We start from the raw sequence: 16,031 nt of genomic DNA, 5'->3' as shown, positions 1-16,031 counted from the left end.
TATAGGGAAACTCGATAAAATTCAATGAGTCTACAATAATTATTTGCAACCAACATTATTCAAAAACCATAACTATAATTAAAAGTAAACATATATTGCTTTTTCATGACAAAAAGGACAATACAAGAAACAATTCTCTGTGCCAAAAACAAGTTAACAAAAGAGTTAAGCACTGTCTACCTATAGAGATTGAACAGACCACTAATCCCCATTCAATCAATTCTTTTGTACCAAATTACAGTTAAAACCAACAATAACCCATACATTTCAGTCCATCTCAAGCTCAGGATGAGCACGCATGGGCATAGTCTCCGATTCAAGCTCTGCCAGCAACGGCCCACTCGCCTCGCCACACCTCAAATTCCGGTTACTCGACAGCAACCCAAACGACACGATGCTCACAACAAAGACCAAGATTGCATGCCCAGTAAACAATAAATTCATCAAAGAAACACCCCTCAACCCGTCCTCCTCAAGATCACATTGCACATCGGCATTCCCCTTAGCTGTCAATATCGACATTTTTCGACACCCTTTTAGACCAAATACATCAGTGTACAATGACAACCCGGTTTGCAAAACCCAAGTACCCTTGAAAACCAATCCAGAGGATAACAAAAATTCGGCGAAAAAAGCCGAAGGCTTAACCGATAAATACAAACAACAACCAGCACAAAGAAGCGTCAGTGCACCTAACAGATCATACACAGAGCCAGAGATACCAGTAATTCCCTTCCCGATCACTGAATATTCCACAAGAAACGAAATTCCAGCGATCAAGAATACAAAACCTTCGTTAATAAGCAAAGGGTCGGTGTGTTCACGGAAAATGACGAGAATGATCAATACCCAGAAGAGAAAAAGTGTCAGTGATTGCTGGAAAAAAGAGAATCGGTAGGTGGGGTGGCCGGAGAAGGTCAAGAAGATGAATATTTCGGAGAAGGAGGCAATGGGGAGGGCGATGATGAGAATGTAGAAGTCGAGGTTTTTCCATCTGGGTTCGGAGAAATACCACGTCTTGGAGCGGTACAGAGATGGGTTTTTGAGGTAAAGAGAGGAGGACAAGAGGAGGCGGCGAAGGCCGACTGGGAAAAGGAAGAGGAAGGCCGAGAGATGGGTTGCTAGTGAGGCCATTGTGTTTGTGTTTGTACTGTAGTTTCGGTGTTTTTTAGCTGTCTTTCTTTGAAGTTATGAGGCAATCGAATACGCCATTGCAATTTCTTTGTTACCCATTGAGGAGATGAGCGATCTTGGAGAGGCAGGGGGTGTTTGACTATGCATTTATTTTTTAAAAAAAATTATTGTAGGAAAAGCTATGTATGCAGTGCACCCTCTTCACTCAGCTTTAACAAATTAGCTAAGAAAATAATAATAACAATAAGCTTATTAAGGTCCGTTTGGGTTTGCGATTTTAAAAAGTGTGATTTAAAAATAACGATTTTAAAATGAGCGATTTTTAAAACGCAGTTAAGCGTTTGATAAAATCGCTGCATTTTTAAAAAAGCACCCTATTGCTTGGGATTTGAATAAACACTTTTCTGCATTTTCAAATAGCAATTTTTTAAAAATGCAGTTTCCAAATGGTTCATTTTTTATGATTTGATTTAAAATCGTACTTTTTCTCTACAAAATCATAATCTCCAACGCATCCTTAGCCTATAGGTTCATATAGAACAATTTTTTTTTATTTTTTTTTTTTGTTTCTAATTACATATCAGACACTGCTATGCTACATCAGTTCAATGAAGTAGAGGCGTTTGGGATAAGGGTGCAATACATATAATTACTCTCCCATAAAAACCCCTTTTGCTTAGAATGAGTTTTGGGCTGTTGGGATTGTTTTAATTTAGTTGTTGGAAGAGAGAGGAAATAAAGATATTGGACTTTATTGACTTTATTTTATTTTATTTTATTTATGTAAGTAAGATATTCGACTTTTGAGTTCTGTTTATTGGGAGTTTTGATGGGTTTATATCATGGAGGGAGGAAGTGCAAAGGAAGAAGAAGGTTGAAGCCATGTGAGGGGGCTTAACATGGAGTGGTGTGGTGTCCAGGATTGTGGCTGGGGTCAAGGGCCCAACGTTGTCTAGGCTTTGATCTCCTCTACCTTTTCCTTTATGAGTGAGTTTGTTCTTACTATTCTCAGGTAAGATGTGCTTTTTTTAAAATGCAAGATTTTAAAATCCTAATTGTGTTTTTATGCACAACAGGTATCATATGCATCAGTTACCAAGATTACCCTTAGTAAAAGTAAACCTGCGATCCTTCATAATTTGATTAGAATACATGATAAGGAGGATGTGAGGTTTAACTATGTTCACTCATCACTTAAAAGCGTATTGAGCGGACTTTTGGTGTGGGAAAGATAAGTAGCGAACTTTGAAGAAAATGTCATTTTCTGGTATTAAGAACTAAACCTACCTTGGAGTTGCCATTGCGATCCTTCATAATTTGATTCGAATACATCTATTAGGGAGCATGCATGTGAGGTCTAAGTGGGATGAAAGTAACTCTAATATTCTGAGGAGCAAAGCTGGTGAAGTAGAGAATAGCAGTCAGGAAAACATCTGCAATGTACATGGACTCATTTTTTGATCTTGCCTCAAATGTTTAAAAAGTGACAAACGATCCTCCCGAAATTTCAACCATTGACAAGTTTACCCTTCCATTAGCGTTTTTCATCTTCTTTGACGAAAAACATAAATAAATATATAAAAAATCAATGGTTAGCCTTTACTATCACATCATTCCAATTGTATCGCGATCTACTAAATAGCATTACTAGCTATTGATACAGTTTCCGGCTAATGACGTGTCAATCACAAGATAGTCTTTCTAACAGTGAGGGCCTGAAGAAGTTAGTTGAATCAGTGGATTTGGATCTGCAAAATAGAAAAAGACCCGTCGAGGGTTGGCCGATGACGCCTCCTCTGGTGGTTAAGTCAATCGTTGTTTTTTTGAGAGAGATGAAAAATACAATTAATGCTAATGCCACATCAGGTGTTACCCATTTACGATGGCTATTTATACCACATTCTTTTTGTGAGTTCGCATGTGTGAATCTTGCATTGCCGGCAGAGCAAGTATATATAGGATTTGACATGATTAGCGATCATTTATGGTATTTTGACCAATAACATGATGAACTGATCTGAGCAGCAGCGCGAGGCATTGTTGTTCCCTCTGCACCCAGTCACTTGGTCAGATACCCAAATATTTGACCGTAACCTGTTTAGATCCTCGGCACTATTGGGCCTCATAAAAGGATGTTTAGACCCCTCCAACCCCATTAGTCAATGGGCCTATCCTAAACCACCCCTTTTTACAATACTGGTCATCTTCAAGGCTCAATCCAATAATTCAAAATAAAATTTCCCCAACACTAGCAGTTTCATTCTTAAAAGTATCACTGATTTTTCAAAGCATTTTTCACGTTTTTGAAAGGATCTCATTCGTAACCCCAAAGGAGACAAAGTTGGGTTGAGGAAAATTCATTCGAGACCAAAACATGTTTCTTATATATATATATATTGATACGTCTAACCTGCAACAAATGCCGTCCTTAAAGAAGAAAAATCGAATTAAGCTGTATATTCTCAGAACCTTCCTATGCCACCAGACTCGTCAAAGGTTGAAACTTCGCCCACCACATCAACATGCATGCTGTTCACAATTTCACATGGAGGCGGCCGGTAGGAGGAACTTTTGTTGAAACTTTGCAATCAGTTTCTTGCAACAATCAACGGTCAAAAATCTCCAAGTCCTCCTTTATTGTACACCGTCCAATATTATAAATTACAAGTTTGTTTTTTCTCTTTTCTTGCAAAATACTTGATGCTTGTTTTTTTTTTTTTCAACGTAAAATGTTTTTTCGTTGTAAAATATTTTTAGGAAAATCATTTTTTGATTTCCTTGAAAATATTTCCGGTATTTAATTCATATGAAAAAATCATCAACAACAAAAAATCACCGGTAACCAAATTTCGTCACTGGTCGGTAGCATTCCAGCCACTTTCACCAGATTCCAACTACTATTGCTAGATTCCGGCCAGTTTCCTTAGAATCTAGCCCAGTACGGCCGGATTTTGGCGAAGGTGATTGGAATCTGGAGATTTGTGCCGGAATCCGGCGATGGTGCCGAACGTCGTTGGATTCTGGCGGACCAGTTCCAAATTCCAGCTGTTTTGCCGGAATCCGACGATCAGATACCAAAATTTAGAGACCTTCGGCGGTAGATTCGGGCTACCAACAAACTCCAATACCCGACAGTAACAGATTCACACAAACGTGCGTGCAAGAATAAAGAGTTTAAATTCAAAAAAAGATTTACGGCATTTAAAGCCGTAAATTGTTTTTCAAAAATTAAAGAGACTTTTATGGTCAAACTGAAAATAATTTCCGTTAACAATCATTTTTGGTTGCACTAAACATAAAAAATAAAAAAATAAAAAAATAAAAAAAAAATACATAAAATATTTTTCAGACGAACGGAGCGTAAGCTTCGAAATGCTTCCTGATTGATTTTCAACGGCTTGGAAAAGAGTGACTGAACTCCAACTAAATGGGGACCATAAGCAATAAGGCTATACAAATCGTATTTGTGTTGTAGAAAAACCAAAACTAAATTCCAAGACACCACTGGATGTGTGGCTGTGGATGCCTCTGGAGCTCTCTCCCACATTGCCATCCAATAAAAAACCCAAGGCTCTCAAAATTACACCAAAATATCCCCTCCTTCACAAGCTAGAGCACATAAAGCCCATCAGAAACACCCATCACAAGTTCTTAGTCCTAACAAGCAAGAAAAAGGGTCTCCAAATTTCTTTGAGAATAGCCTGCCCTGCTGGTGCTTGTGTATTCCAATGGCCACTTCAATATCTGCAACTGGGTTTAAGGGAAGTTTGTGTTCGTCCTTCCATGGAAGCTGGGGAACTTCAATGGTCGGAGAAGATTACAGCATGCTAGCCAAGTCGGTACCGAAACATGTCCGAGTCGGAAAGCCGGTGCGAGCGCAACCTATCATGAAGAACGTCAATGAAGGAAAGGGTGTTTTTGCTCCGATTGTTGTTGTTACTCGTAATCTTATAGGCAAGAAGCCCTTCAATCAGTTGAGAGGAAAGGCAATTGCTTTGCACTCACAGGTACCACTCTTTTGCATGTGTTTGGCCACCAATTTTGTTAATTTTTATGTTAGTAGTGTTCATGACATCATTATTATGTGATTGATTTGTTGCTTATTCTGTTTTCAGGTGATTACTGAATTTTGCAAGTCAATAGGAGCAGATGCCAAGCAAAGACAAGGTTTAATTCGACTGGCCAAGAAGAATGGGGAGCGACTAGGATTCCTTGCATAATGGAAGATCAAATACGTTTTGTTCAGTCATGAGAAATGTTTTTAAGTTCATAGTTTCTAAGATTTGGCATGTAAACTACCTTACTATCTTATCAAATGCACTTCTCAGTTAGCTGTAATATTCTTCAGTTGTCTGAATAAAAGTCCCATACAAGTTAGCATTTTGGGAGGGCTAACTCCCAAGTGCAGACTGACTAATTTATTAATTGGATCAGAGCTGAAATATTCAATTTTTAGGGTTCATATGCACGTCCACTTACAGTATTTGGGTGGAGGATTAGCTGCAGGAGTAGCACACATACACATGTACTTCAAGTTTTAAGTTGGAAAACAATTAAGGGTTTGGTATTTTTGAACCGGCACTCAAATTGAACACGAATCCAACACGAAATTCCGGTTGACTCGAGATTGATCCGTATAATATTATTCATTTATTTGAATTAGTTTTCAAATAACGGGCTAAACAAGTTGTATATGCGTCAATTCAACACGACATGTTTATGAAATGAGTTATATGGACCGAGTTGAGCCGAGTTCATCCAACATGGCATATTTAATAAATGGATTGTGTCATATCACCTGCTTATTTAAATGAGTCATATCATAGTTAACTCTTAACGGGTCAGCAAGTCAAATAGGTCGATACGAACTCGACACGCAAACCCAAATTGTCGGCCCTAAAAATACCACTTCCAATTGCATGGCTAAATCAATCAGTTCCATTATTTATAGTCCACAGTTCAGCCATCGAGACAGTTTGTTATACCAACCAACCTTGAAAAGCCATTAACAATCTACCATTATGAAACCACCAGCCCCTCATTTGGTTATCCCTGGCCTTCACACTGCAGAGCCATCCGCATTGAGTTTGTGCCAGCCACCCCAGCCCTGCTGCCATTTGAGAGATATAGTTTCGTTTGTTTTAAAAAAAAAAAATGGCGAATTATTGTTGACAAATCAACCGCTTTCATAGTGTAAGAATTGACAAGATCAAGAGGATTAAGAGAACTTTCAAATACTAACCCATCAATAAATTTAATTCTCCGTTTTCCCCACCTTTGTGAATAGGTTTCTACACTATGAATCATAACATTAGCCATGCAAGAGTTAATACTCTTTTCTTTTCCTATAACATAGACAGCAGAGAAAAGAGAGCCATGTATCAAATTTACAATGGATTGTCAGCTTCTCTTAAAGAGTCTTTTTTTTTATCATAGGGAGGAAGAAGAGCCGCAAATGCAATTGCTATTATCATTCTGTTGCAAGTAGAGGCTACAGTGTGACAAAACAGCCCGTGATAAAAATAGAACATTCCCAGAAAGCAAAATAGGAAGAACCTTCTCAAATTACATCCTTAATATCTCACTTGGAGAAAATATATATCAACGACAAGTCTTTCGTATATCATAAAAAAAAAAATAATAACATCAAAGCAATTTCTTTAGTTTTCATCACAGTACCACAATTGAGTGAAGATAACCGCACAGCAAAATCATGCACAATCACACACTGTATCGAACTTTGACTGATCTGTCTCTTCTATCATCCTGCAATAACGAAACAGTCAGAGAGATACCAATACATAAAAACATATACACACATTATATGTAGCTGGGTCAGCTATTCAATCAAATAATATAGAGCGTGTTTCCCATCTCTTCTCGAGAATCAAGGGAAGCTCATAATTTCTGCAGGAATATCCATGTATTTTATCATCAACTTACTGAATTAATTTCAAGATATAAGGCTTTTCAATTATACAGGTAGTTCAAAAGGATCCCCCGTTCTTCCCTCAAAGATTATTGTTCTTTTTCCCCGGGTACTCATGTTCAAATACCCATGGATTCTCTTTTTGCTTACTGGCTTCATATAATTCTGAAAACACTGGTCTGTGACATAGAACTTACATGGGCGTTGTAAGTCAGTTTATCAGCGAAGTCAATGATCTCCTTCCACTTCCTCCCAATGCCCATCTACATAAGATAAACATTATTTATCAAATGCAAGATTAAGCATTTATTTATTCATCAAAAAAAAAAAAAAAAAGATTAAGCATTTAAAATGAGTGGGATGTTGTTCAAGCATCGCACAATAAGGACAGACACATTCTTCAACCACCTAGTAAAAACTTCAGTTTGTTGTGGCAAGCATCTAGGTACTTGGAGAACAATAAAGGAGAAAACTGACTTGAACTTACAGGGAAAAAAAGAAGAAGTTCATTGTATTTGAACAAACATTCAAAATACCAGAATAAAATGTACTCAGTGTGATGCACTCAATGGATACACAAATCTCTGTAATTTGTGATTGCAGCAAAAACACAGTACAAATAGATAGATAAATGCTTGAGCAAATACAGTGGCAATCATAAGAAGGTACAGCATCTCTCAAATTTGTACATCTAGTCTTGCCTGGGTAATGCAACCAATATGTTAGATATGGTAACACTTACTATCAATTTACAGGGATATAGAAAGGAAATGTCCTGCTACAACAATATGACCAATCACATCATTTTGCTTCTGTGGAGATTTAAGGCCGAAACCATCCTCCAAAAATGAGTCACACTAAATTTATATGGTGCAGCTTCTTAAGCAACATAAACAGAGTCTTTTTTGTATCTTTGCACATAATGTTTCTGATTATTAAATAAACAATATGTGGAACACCACAACCTTAAATAAATGCTATGCAGAAAACACCCATTTCAATTGCACTATAAAACAAAATTAAAAGAAATTTTAATTAGCATTGGTGGTCAAGCAACCATATTCAGATCAGAATGAAATGAGGCAAAGAGGAGGAATCTTTGGGTATAAGACAACAAAAATTTAACCATAAGCAGAAAGGAAGATAAAAAGACTGCCACTGTAAAGTTTAGACACACATGTCACACACATCAATATCCGTTGGAAGGCGGCAAAGTAGTGCTTTCACATATGAATGCAACACCTTATGCATCTCAAATTCCTTATAAAGTTGCATTGGTCTGCAACATGAAACTTCGAACACAAAACACACACAACAGAGAGAGTAGGGGTGACCACCCACCAATAAGGGTAATGGATGGATTTTTTTCCCCATTACCCAGGCGGGCAGTATACCTTTTTACAAACTGCCCAAACAGGTAGATAGCGGGTTAAGGGTACACGGTTGTGGATACTACCCGCTCATTTAATATTATATATATAAATAATATATTTACAAATATAATATCATTAAAAAAAGAAAACTCTCTCAACTTCGACTATTCGAAAATATCACTTAGGCCTTAGGAATTCAGAAAACATTTCATCCCTTTCCCTCTCCCATTCCCATCAAAATGCCCAAATTTCTCTCTCCCTCCCTCCCTCCCTCCCTCTCTCTCAAATCCGAATCCCATTGAAGCTTCTCGGAAGCTCTTTGTCTCTCTCTCCAACTTCCCTCTCTCTCTCAAGCTCCCAAATCTCCGTGCTTTCTCTGGTCTTCAATTTCCTTGTCTGAAACTTTCTGTCTCTCTCTCTCTCTCTCTCTGGGCTAATTGGTAAGTCAAGTTGATCTTCTGTTTTTCTGGATTGGATGTGGTCATGGTTTACAGTACAAAGTTTTGGTTTTTTGCAAATTTTTTTGAATTGTGTTTCTCAAATTTGTTAGATCTATGATCAGTGGTGAAGAATTTTATGTTAATTATGTGATTTTATTTTATTTAATGGACGTTTGCTTTCTAAGAGCATCTCCAGCAAGAGTTTGTAAAATAGCTACTAAAAAAGTACAAATATCTACTTTAGCTACTCATTTTCTTAAAAACACTCCAACAGATTCTCTATTCTACTATTTATCTTCTTTAAAAATTATTTTTCAATCTTTTTTTATTGTTTTATTTTCTTTCTCTCTCTCTTCTGTCACCTTCTCCATCTCCATCTCCATTCTCCAACCCCCACTGCAGCAGTCCTCTGGTGCTCATCCATGAACTTCTGGCTTATGAAGTAGCAGAGAAAGTGAACAACTCTCTCAATCCTCCATAGATCCTTACCCCCTTTTACATTCGGCTATGGCAATAAGACACCCAAGAAATTTAAACACAAAAAACCCAATCACCTACCCAAACTTTGCTAACGAACACACCAGAAAATCAAACTTCAATTCACACCCAATTGGTGATTACCAAACAAAAATGAAGACGGTTGAAACCCCCAACAAAACCCCCTGAAATTTTCGGCCAAAACAGGGCATACCCACGAAAATTTTCACCGGAGTTGGATCGCGGGTCCGCATCTCTCTCGCATGATTCTCTCACGTTCTCTTTGTGATGAGAGAGAGAGAGAGAGAGAGAGAGAGAGAGATTTGTTATGTGAACAGTGAATAGGCAGATCTGCCTATTCACTGTTCATATTTTAAGAAAAAACGCTACTTTAGCTCGTCTGCTGGAGAAGAAAAAGTGTTCATAATAGTCAAATTTGACTATTTTGAAGGATTTGGCCACTCTGCTGGAGATGCTCTAAGATCTGGGTGTTTTTTCTGTGTCTCCTATAGGAAATGCAATTGGGAACTGGTGGAAGAAATCATATCTATATGTGTTTTGAAAAGGGTTTCTTAGCTTAATTATGGGTCTGTGAATATACATTGATCTGGTTATTGTTTTTGCTTCCGTAGAATGTGTTGGATTTTGATGAATGATCTGCTGGTTTTGACTCTAGTCTGTTTGTGTCTGTTATCTGCCAGTCATGTAGTCCTGCACGAAGCGCTCGCAACTCGCCGGAGTGGTGGACCCGGCGTTGTTGGTCTCGACAGAGAACCTCCATCTGTCGCAGTAGAGACCATCCCACGGGTTAAACAGAACCTAAAAAAAAAAAAAAAAAAACCATGCGGCGGATATGGCCGGTCTCCGTCCCACGTGGCAGGCGATTCCTGAAACCGCACCCCGCTGGAGGGCGGATATGGGGCCTGGGTATGGCTGAAAACCGCCCATAGGGGGCGGTGCTCAGCCCTAAGAGAGAGAGAGGAAATAGAAATCTGCCAAATGAATCATCTCTTTCACAAAGAGGCCGTACATAAAAGCTTCTTATGTTCCAAAGTGTTCTTTTGGAAACATGTACATGTGCACATACACACACACTAACACGTGTTTGATAAGATACAGACAATCTGCCTCCAATGACATCTACTTAACTAAAGAAGAGTATACTCACGAAATGAGCAAAATCAACAATAAAATTAGATTCTTGGAATCAAATTTAATAAGAAATCAGACCTGGGCAGCTTCATTTGCTGCTGTCTTGGTCCATAATGCAAGTTTGTCCTGCCTCGGGCGCACGCTCGCAACCACACCACAAATCTCATCGACCTCATCAAATTGTTCTCCAATCAAAGCCATCAACTATCCAATACAAACCAATTGATTACAAAAATGCCTGTAATTTCTATACTAACAATACCCAATTACCCATCTATTCTAAATTGAACTCTCACAGAAAGAAAATAAACCAAAAAGTAAGATTATTACAGTTTCTAGCCACATGGTCTCAAGGTTAGTCTTTCTTGTGCTGACGACGGACCACTTTCCTCCATTAGCACACTCGGGATCTTCCCATTTGGGTTCAATCCCAGCTTTGAACAAGTGGAAATCAGCATTGGCAGGAAACTTGCTGGGCTTGAATATCTGATCATACAAACTGCAGAAAGAGATCGAGTTTTAACTTGAACGAAAACAACCAAGTTTTTTACTTTGGTCCTAGATGAACACAAGCAAAACTAACAATACAGAAAGAAATAGAAGGTTGTGATTGGAAACGGAATTTTATTGAGCTGGTTCAAGAAATTTGACAATAGTAAATAAAATAAGCAAAATATTATCATTGTCTTGGATCTAGGAAAACTTTTAACTATTTTCAATTCCAGGTAAACCTTATTAAACCAAATCACAAGATTATCCAAACTATGCTATCTTTTTCTTCCCTTTTTCCTCGAAACTTTCTCAGAAACCAAACAGAAAAACACAAATCAACAAAGAGGAAATAACACGAACCCATATCGACATCAACACCAAAACATGTACAAAGTCACCGACTATCAAAATTAAACATAGAATCAAAATACGCAACGAGGGAGAGGGAGAGGGTGGGGGGTGGTAAAATTGAAAAGCGTACCACCAGAACTCTTCGACAGTGTCAAAGGTGTAGAGCTTGCGGAGAGAGGAGCCCCAGGCGGCACCTTGCTTGGGCTTGGACTGGTTGTCGAACCAGAACGCCCACTTCCTCTCCAACTTGTGCGGCACTTTCGTCGTCACCGTCTCCTCCTCTGCCGCTGCCACCGCCACCTCCGTGTTCGCCGCCATCGCTACCTCGCTCGCCATTCCTTCGCTTCTCTTTTTTCTTTCTCGCTTCGCCCTCTCTCCAAAACCCCTCTCTTTACTGTACGCGGCCGGTGTGTGTGTCTTTGTTTGGTGCAGTGGGCCTGTTGTTCTTTGGGCTTTTATGGTCGGTTTTTTTGGATGTTGGGCTCACAGGGTTTGCACCAAACAAATACGAATGGCCAATAGTAATGTTATGCGTTGGACTATGTCCCTCTTTTATATGTTGTGATTGGTAATTTTAAAAGTTATATCATTTTTAAAAAGGTAAAAGGAAGACACGAGTCGTAAGTAGTAACGGAGTATAGAGTTCTTATTACCTACATCCATGTTATAATTGTTATCTTTTATTTTTTCAAGTGTTAACGTTCATACAAGCTATAAAACCAGATAAAAATTAGCTACGAATTAGTTTGTAACATATTCCTACAAACCAGTTTAATAAGGTAATATGTATTTCTAAAGTATGTGAGAAGTAAATGCTTTCTTATAAATGCTGTTAAAAAAATATGTAATTTTTACGTGCTAAAAGAAGCACGTCACTTTATTAGAGTAATTTGTAAGAATTAATTACAAATCAGTTTATAGTTAATTTATGTTCGAGTCACGAGAATTCCATATGTAAGAGAGAATATTACTTTGTACAACAAGCCCATCAACAAGAGAGGTGCTTTTGCACAACAATTCCATATACAAGAAGAGTGAGTTTTGCTCCTAAAGGAATCTTATCAAGACTCTGATGTTTCCATAATTGTCTTAGTAGTTTAAGATTTGCATTGTTAAGACAGTTTTTGGTATGGTGACATAAGCTTTTGTAAAATTCTGTATTCTCTCTTGCACAACAATAAACATCAAAGAAGCTCGCCGGGAGTTCCAGTCGGACCCACTTTAATACTTAAGTCAGTCTTTTGGGGAGAATTTAGATCAAGTCTGAATAATCAAAAAAATCACATGAAGAATACTTTGTGGTTTTCACCTATTTATAGATGGAATTTCAAACATTCACTTTGGATAAGGTAGGAACTGGTTCCCTAGCTCCAAAATTTCTTTCCGGCCTACGTGGAATTCGTACAGTCCAAGTATCCCTGAATTTGATACTTTCGAGATACTCTTAACTTTTTGTTAAATTGTTTCTTGATGAGCCTTAACCTTAACCTTAACCTTCTTGTAGTTGGTTTTTTAGGATTAATATAAATAAATGGGCTTGTATGAATTAAAAAAGCCCATTTACTAACTATTGAGAATATTTCTCAATATGTATTAATCTATTTATTCTTTATGTTATCCTCTAGTAGATAATTTTTTTTTTTGACATGTCCACACAAGAGGATGATTCAAATTAGTGACCTCCGCTTCATGAGGCGTGATCCCCAGCCAATTGAGCTACCCTTTGGGGACCTTTAGTCAATAATTAATTCTCTCTTATGTATCCCTATTCCACTTTAATAAGTAGCCGATATATCTAAAAAAAAAAAAAAAAAAAAAAAAGGGAAGAAGAAGAAGAAAAGAATAAGCGGCCGATATAATAAATCAATGAGATGCTCTGTTTTCTTATTGGAGTGATGTTTCCCTATTGCATGCAGTCCTCAAGGCTTGCCACAACTGTTTCTTACATAGAATAGGTGGCGTTTTGCGCTCTTGCCACCGCAGCATAGGTGGGCCTTGTTTGTTTGCGGTTGTGTCCACCTCTCCCTCCGCCACTTCGACACCAGCAGGTACCGGCCACCAAAATTTGTTTATATGTATGGCTGCTACAACACAGCAAGCCACAAGGAAGAAGAGAGAAAAGAAAGAAAACCTTGCAAGAAAAGAGTTGAAGGGGGAAGAGAGAGAGATGCCTCAGGCTGGTTTGATGGAGAGAGAAGCATTGGCAACAGAGGCTCGTTATGCACCAGTGACTGCTGAGAGAAGGGTCCGGGACGACTTGGAAGTCTCACTTCCAAAGCCATGTAAGCTTTGTGACTTCCTTTCTTTCTGCATGTCTTTTTTAGTCTTCCTCCACACCAAAATGAACTCTAATTAATCATATCATCATATTTATCTTCTTTCTGGGTAGAGCTATCTTTGAAAGATCAAAGAGCTAATGTTTTACATTTCAAATGGTTCGTACATTATGGTATGTATGGAGAACAGATCTGGCCAGAGCATTGGTTGCTCCTGATACGTACTATCCAACTGGAACACCTGGCCATAGACACTATAACATGAGTGTTCTTCAGCAGCATGCAGCTTTTTTTGACTTTGACGACAATGGGATCGTTTATCCCTGGGAGACTTATTCTGGTAAATCTCATCTAGCAGCTTGGTTCAAGAGATTAATTACCTTTGTAATTTCTATCTTATACATTACATATAGAGATTCCAGCAATTTTGTTGTTCGAATTGCTAATCTACACGAGCAGCTCTCGGGCAGAGCAATTCAGTGTTGTGTTTTTTGATTTTTCTTTGTGTTTACAAGGACTACGTGCAATTGGGTTCAACATGATTGCCTCTCTTATTATGGCCATTATTATCAATGGAGCGCTCAGTTATGCTACTCTGCCGGTAAGTATATCCTCTTGCTGCTGGAATTTACTTTTTTTCAATTTGGGGGTCCTAAAAGGCCCTATGCTTGGAAAGAAAATTGGACGTCGATCACCTTACCAGAGAAACTTTGATTGAAGTCATGTTGTTATATACAATTGCAGGGGTGGTTCCCTTCTCCTTTCTTTCCTATACACATTTACAACATACACAGAGCCAAGCACGGAAGTGACTCAGGAACTTACGACAAAGAAGGAAGGTAAGAGCATATCGATCGTCAACTTCGTCTCTTGGGATCGATCTCTACAAGGAAATCATTGAACTCCACGGTTCTTGTTCCACGAAATTGCAGGTATGTGCCGGTGAATCTGGAAAACATGTTCAGTAAATATGCTCGCACGGTGCCGGACAAGTTGACGCTTGGAGAGCTCTGGGACATGACACAGGCGAATCGAGATGCATTTGACATCTTTGGATGGTCGTCAATCGTTTTGCCACCTTCTATATATAGAACTTTATGCTCGAGCGCTCGCTCGCTCTTGTGGGGATGCTCACCCTAACAAACAGGTATGGTTGTGGATTGCAGGGTTGCATCAAAGATGGAGTGGGGGATTCTGTATTTCCTCGCCAGGGACGAGGAAGGCATGCTGTCTAAAGAAGCCGTGAGGCGCTGTTTCGATGGGAGTTTGTTCGAGTACTGTGCCAAGATGAATGAGGACGGTGAGGCAAAGATGAGCTGAAGAAGCCACGTAACTATCATGGATTGAAAGTTGTATGGGTCAGAACATGCTGTATCTTGTTTTATGTACTAGTTTTGAGAGATGGTTCTCTCTTTGAACGTAAGTGTGACAGCCCCCGTCCCCAGGCTAAAATGTAGAACCATTGAATAGTGCATGCTGCAAATATGAGCTTAATATATTGTCAATTGTAGTTCATATAAGATGCTCCCCCCTTGAAGAGCTTGAGCAAGAGCCTTACCCCATGCACCTCGTCAATTTTGCCCAATAGACGTCAAGTCCAACTTCGGCTCTATAACCAATTAAAAAGCTTAAAAAGCCCACAGGCCATAGACTCTGACCAAAAAAATACATAAAATGAAACTCTCAACGCTACTACCTTGTTTTACCAATCGCAGTTCCGCTGCTTCCGGTAAAGAGAGCGAAAATGCATACAGAGAGACCATCAATAACCTCCGGGAGATATTACCGCACCATTTTCAGAGACGACGTAATACATTTTACTTAAAAAGGTAGGAATAGGTCAAAATCGCTTTATCTTGCATGCGCAAACTTTCAGAAGGTATAAAACTTCTTTTTGGATTCAAGAATTTTCAGGTATTGCCATGCGACGATGAGAGGAGAGCAACTAGAATTGTCAACGGCAAAAGTAAAGAAAGAACAAGGTCACAACGCGGGAGCATCCTCCTGACACAATTTTTCATTGATACTCCGTTTGTTTTTATCTAAAAAATTTTGTCGTAAAATATTTTTAACAAAATAATTTCTTTTAAAATATTTTTTGACGTTTAATTCGCACGAAAAAATTATGAAATGTAAAAATTAGAATTTAGCCAATGCCGTTGAAATCCGACAACATTTAGTCACCGTCGTCGGATTCTAGCAAGTACGTTTGGCCGGATCCAACCAAAATGGCCGAATTCCGATCGAACTCTTCCGGATCCGATCGGATCAGTGTCCGAATCCTAGCCGTTTTGACCAAATTCGATCGATTTCTGACCATGGCCAAAATTTGTTTACAATAGCCGGATGTCGCTAGAATATGACGACAGCAGAATTCCAGCAACCGAATGTTGCCAAACTCTGGTGC

The 16,031-nt window shown here is 38.7% G+C and overlaps 4 protein-coding genes across 4 annotated transcripts; 2 read left to right on the top strand and 2 right to left on the bottom strand.

The window, feature by feature from the left end:
- Window positions 1–267: 267 nt before the first annotated feature.
- On the bottom strand, window positions 268–1,134 carry LOC133871858 (uncharacterized). The gene has a single exon (XM_062309334.1). It carries the CDS (start codon window positions 1,132–1,134, stop codon window positions 268–270), a length of 867 nt encoding a protein of 288 aa, XP_062165318.1.
- Window positions 1,135–4,687: 3,553 nt separating this feature from the next.
- Window positions 4,688–5,559, top strand: LOC133858548 (protein PROTON GRADIENT REGULATION 5, chloroplastic). The gene is made up of 2 exons (XM_062294027.1): window positions 4,688–5,141; window positions 5,250–5,559. The coding sequence occupies exons 1-2, from the start codon at window positions 4,863–4,865 to the stop codon at window positions 5,352–5,354; spliced, it is 384 nt and encodes a 127-aa protein (XP_062150011.1). The 5' UTR covers window positions 4,688–4,862; the 3' UTR covers window positions 5,355–5,559.
- A 1,022-nt stretch (window positions 5,560–6,581) lies between these two features.
- LOC133858547 (eukaryotic translation initiation factor) lies at window positions 6,582–11,759 on the bottom strand. Its single transcript, XM_062294026.1, has 5 exons — window positions 11,479–11,759; window positions 10,836–11,004; window positions 10,584–10,709; window positions 7,261–7,326; window positions 6,582–6,900 (listed from the first exon to the last, which is right to left on the bottom strand). The coding sequence occupies exons 1-5, from the start codon at window positions 11,682–11,684 to the stop codon at window positions 6,856–6,858; spliced, it is 612 nt and encodes a 203-aa protein (XP_062150010.1). The 5' UTR covers window positions 11,685–11,759; the 3' UTR covers window positions 6,582–6,855.
- Window positions 11,760–13,533: 1,774 nt separating this feature from the next.
- Window positions 13,534–14,944, top strand: LOC133873339 (peroxygenase). The gene is made up of 6 exons (XM_062311060.1): window positions 13,534–13,630; window positions 13,815–13,964; window positions 14,140–14,225; window positions 14,369–14,463; window positions 14,557–14,682; window positions 14,791–14,944. Exons 1-6 carry the CDS (start codon window positions 13,534–13,536, stop codon window positions 14,942–14,944), a joined length of 708 nt encoding a protein of 235 aa, XP_062167044.1.
- The last annotated feature ends 1,087 nt before the right edge of the window (window positions 14,945–16,031 follow it).

Source organism: Alnus glutinosa, chromosome 1 (assembly GCF_958979055.1).
Source record: "Alnus glutinosa chromosome 1, dhAlnGlut1.1, whole genome shotgun sequence".
NCBI classification, from domain to species: domain Eukaryota; kingdom Viridiplantae; phylum Streptophyta; class Magnoliopsida; order Fagales; family Betulaceae; genus Alnus; species Alnus glutinosa.
This window is presented reverse-complemented; position numbering and strand designations above follow the sequence as displayed.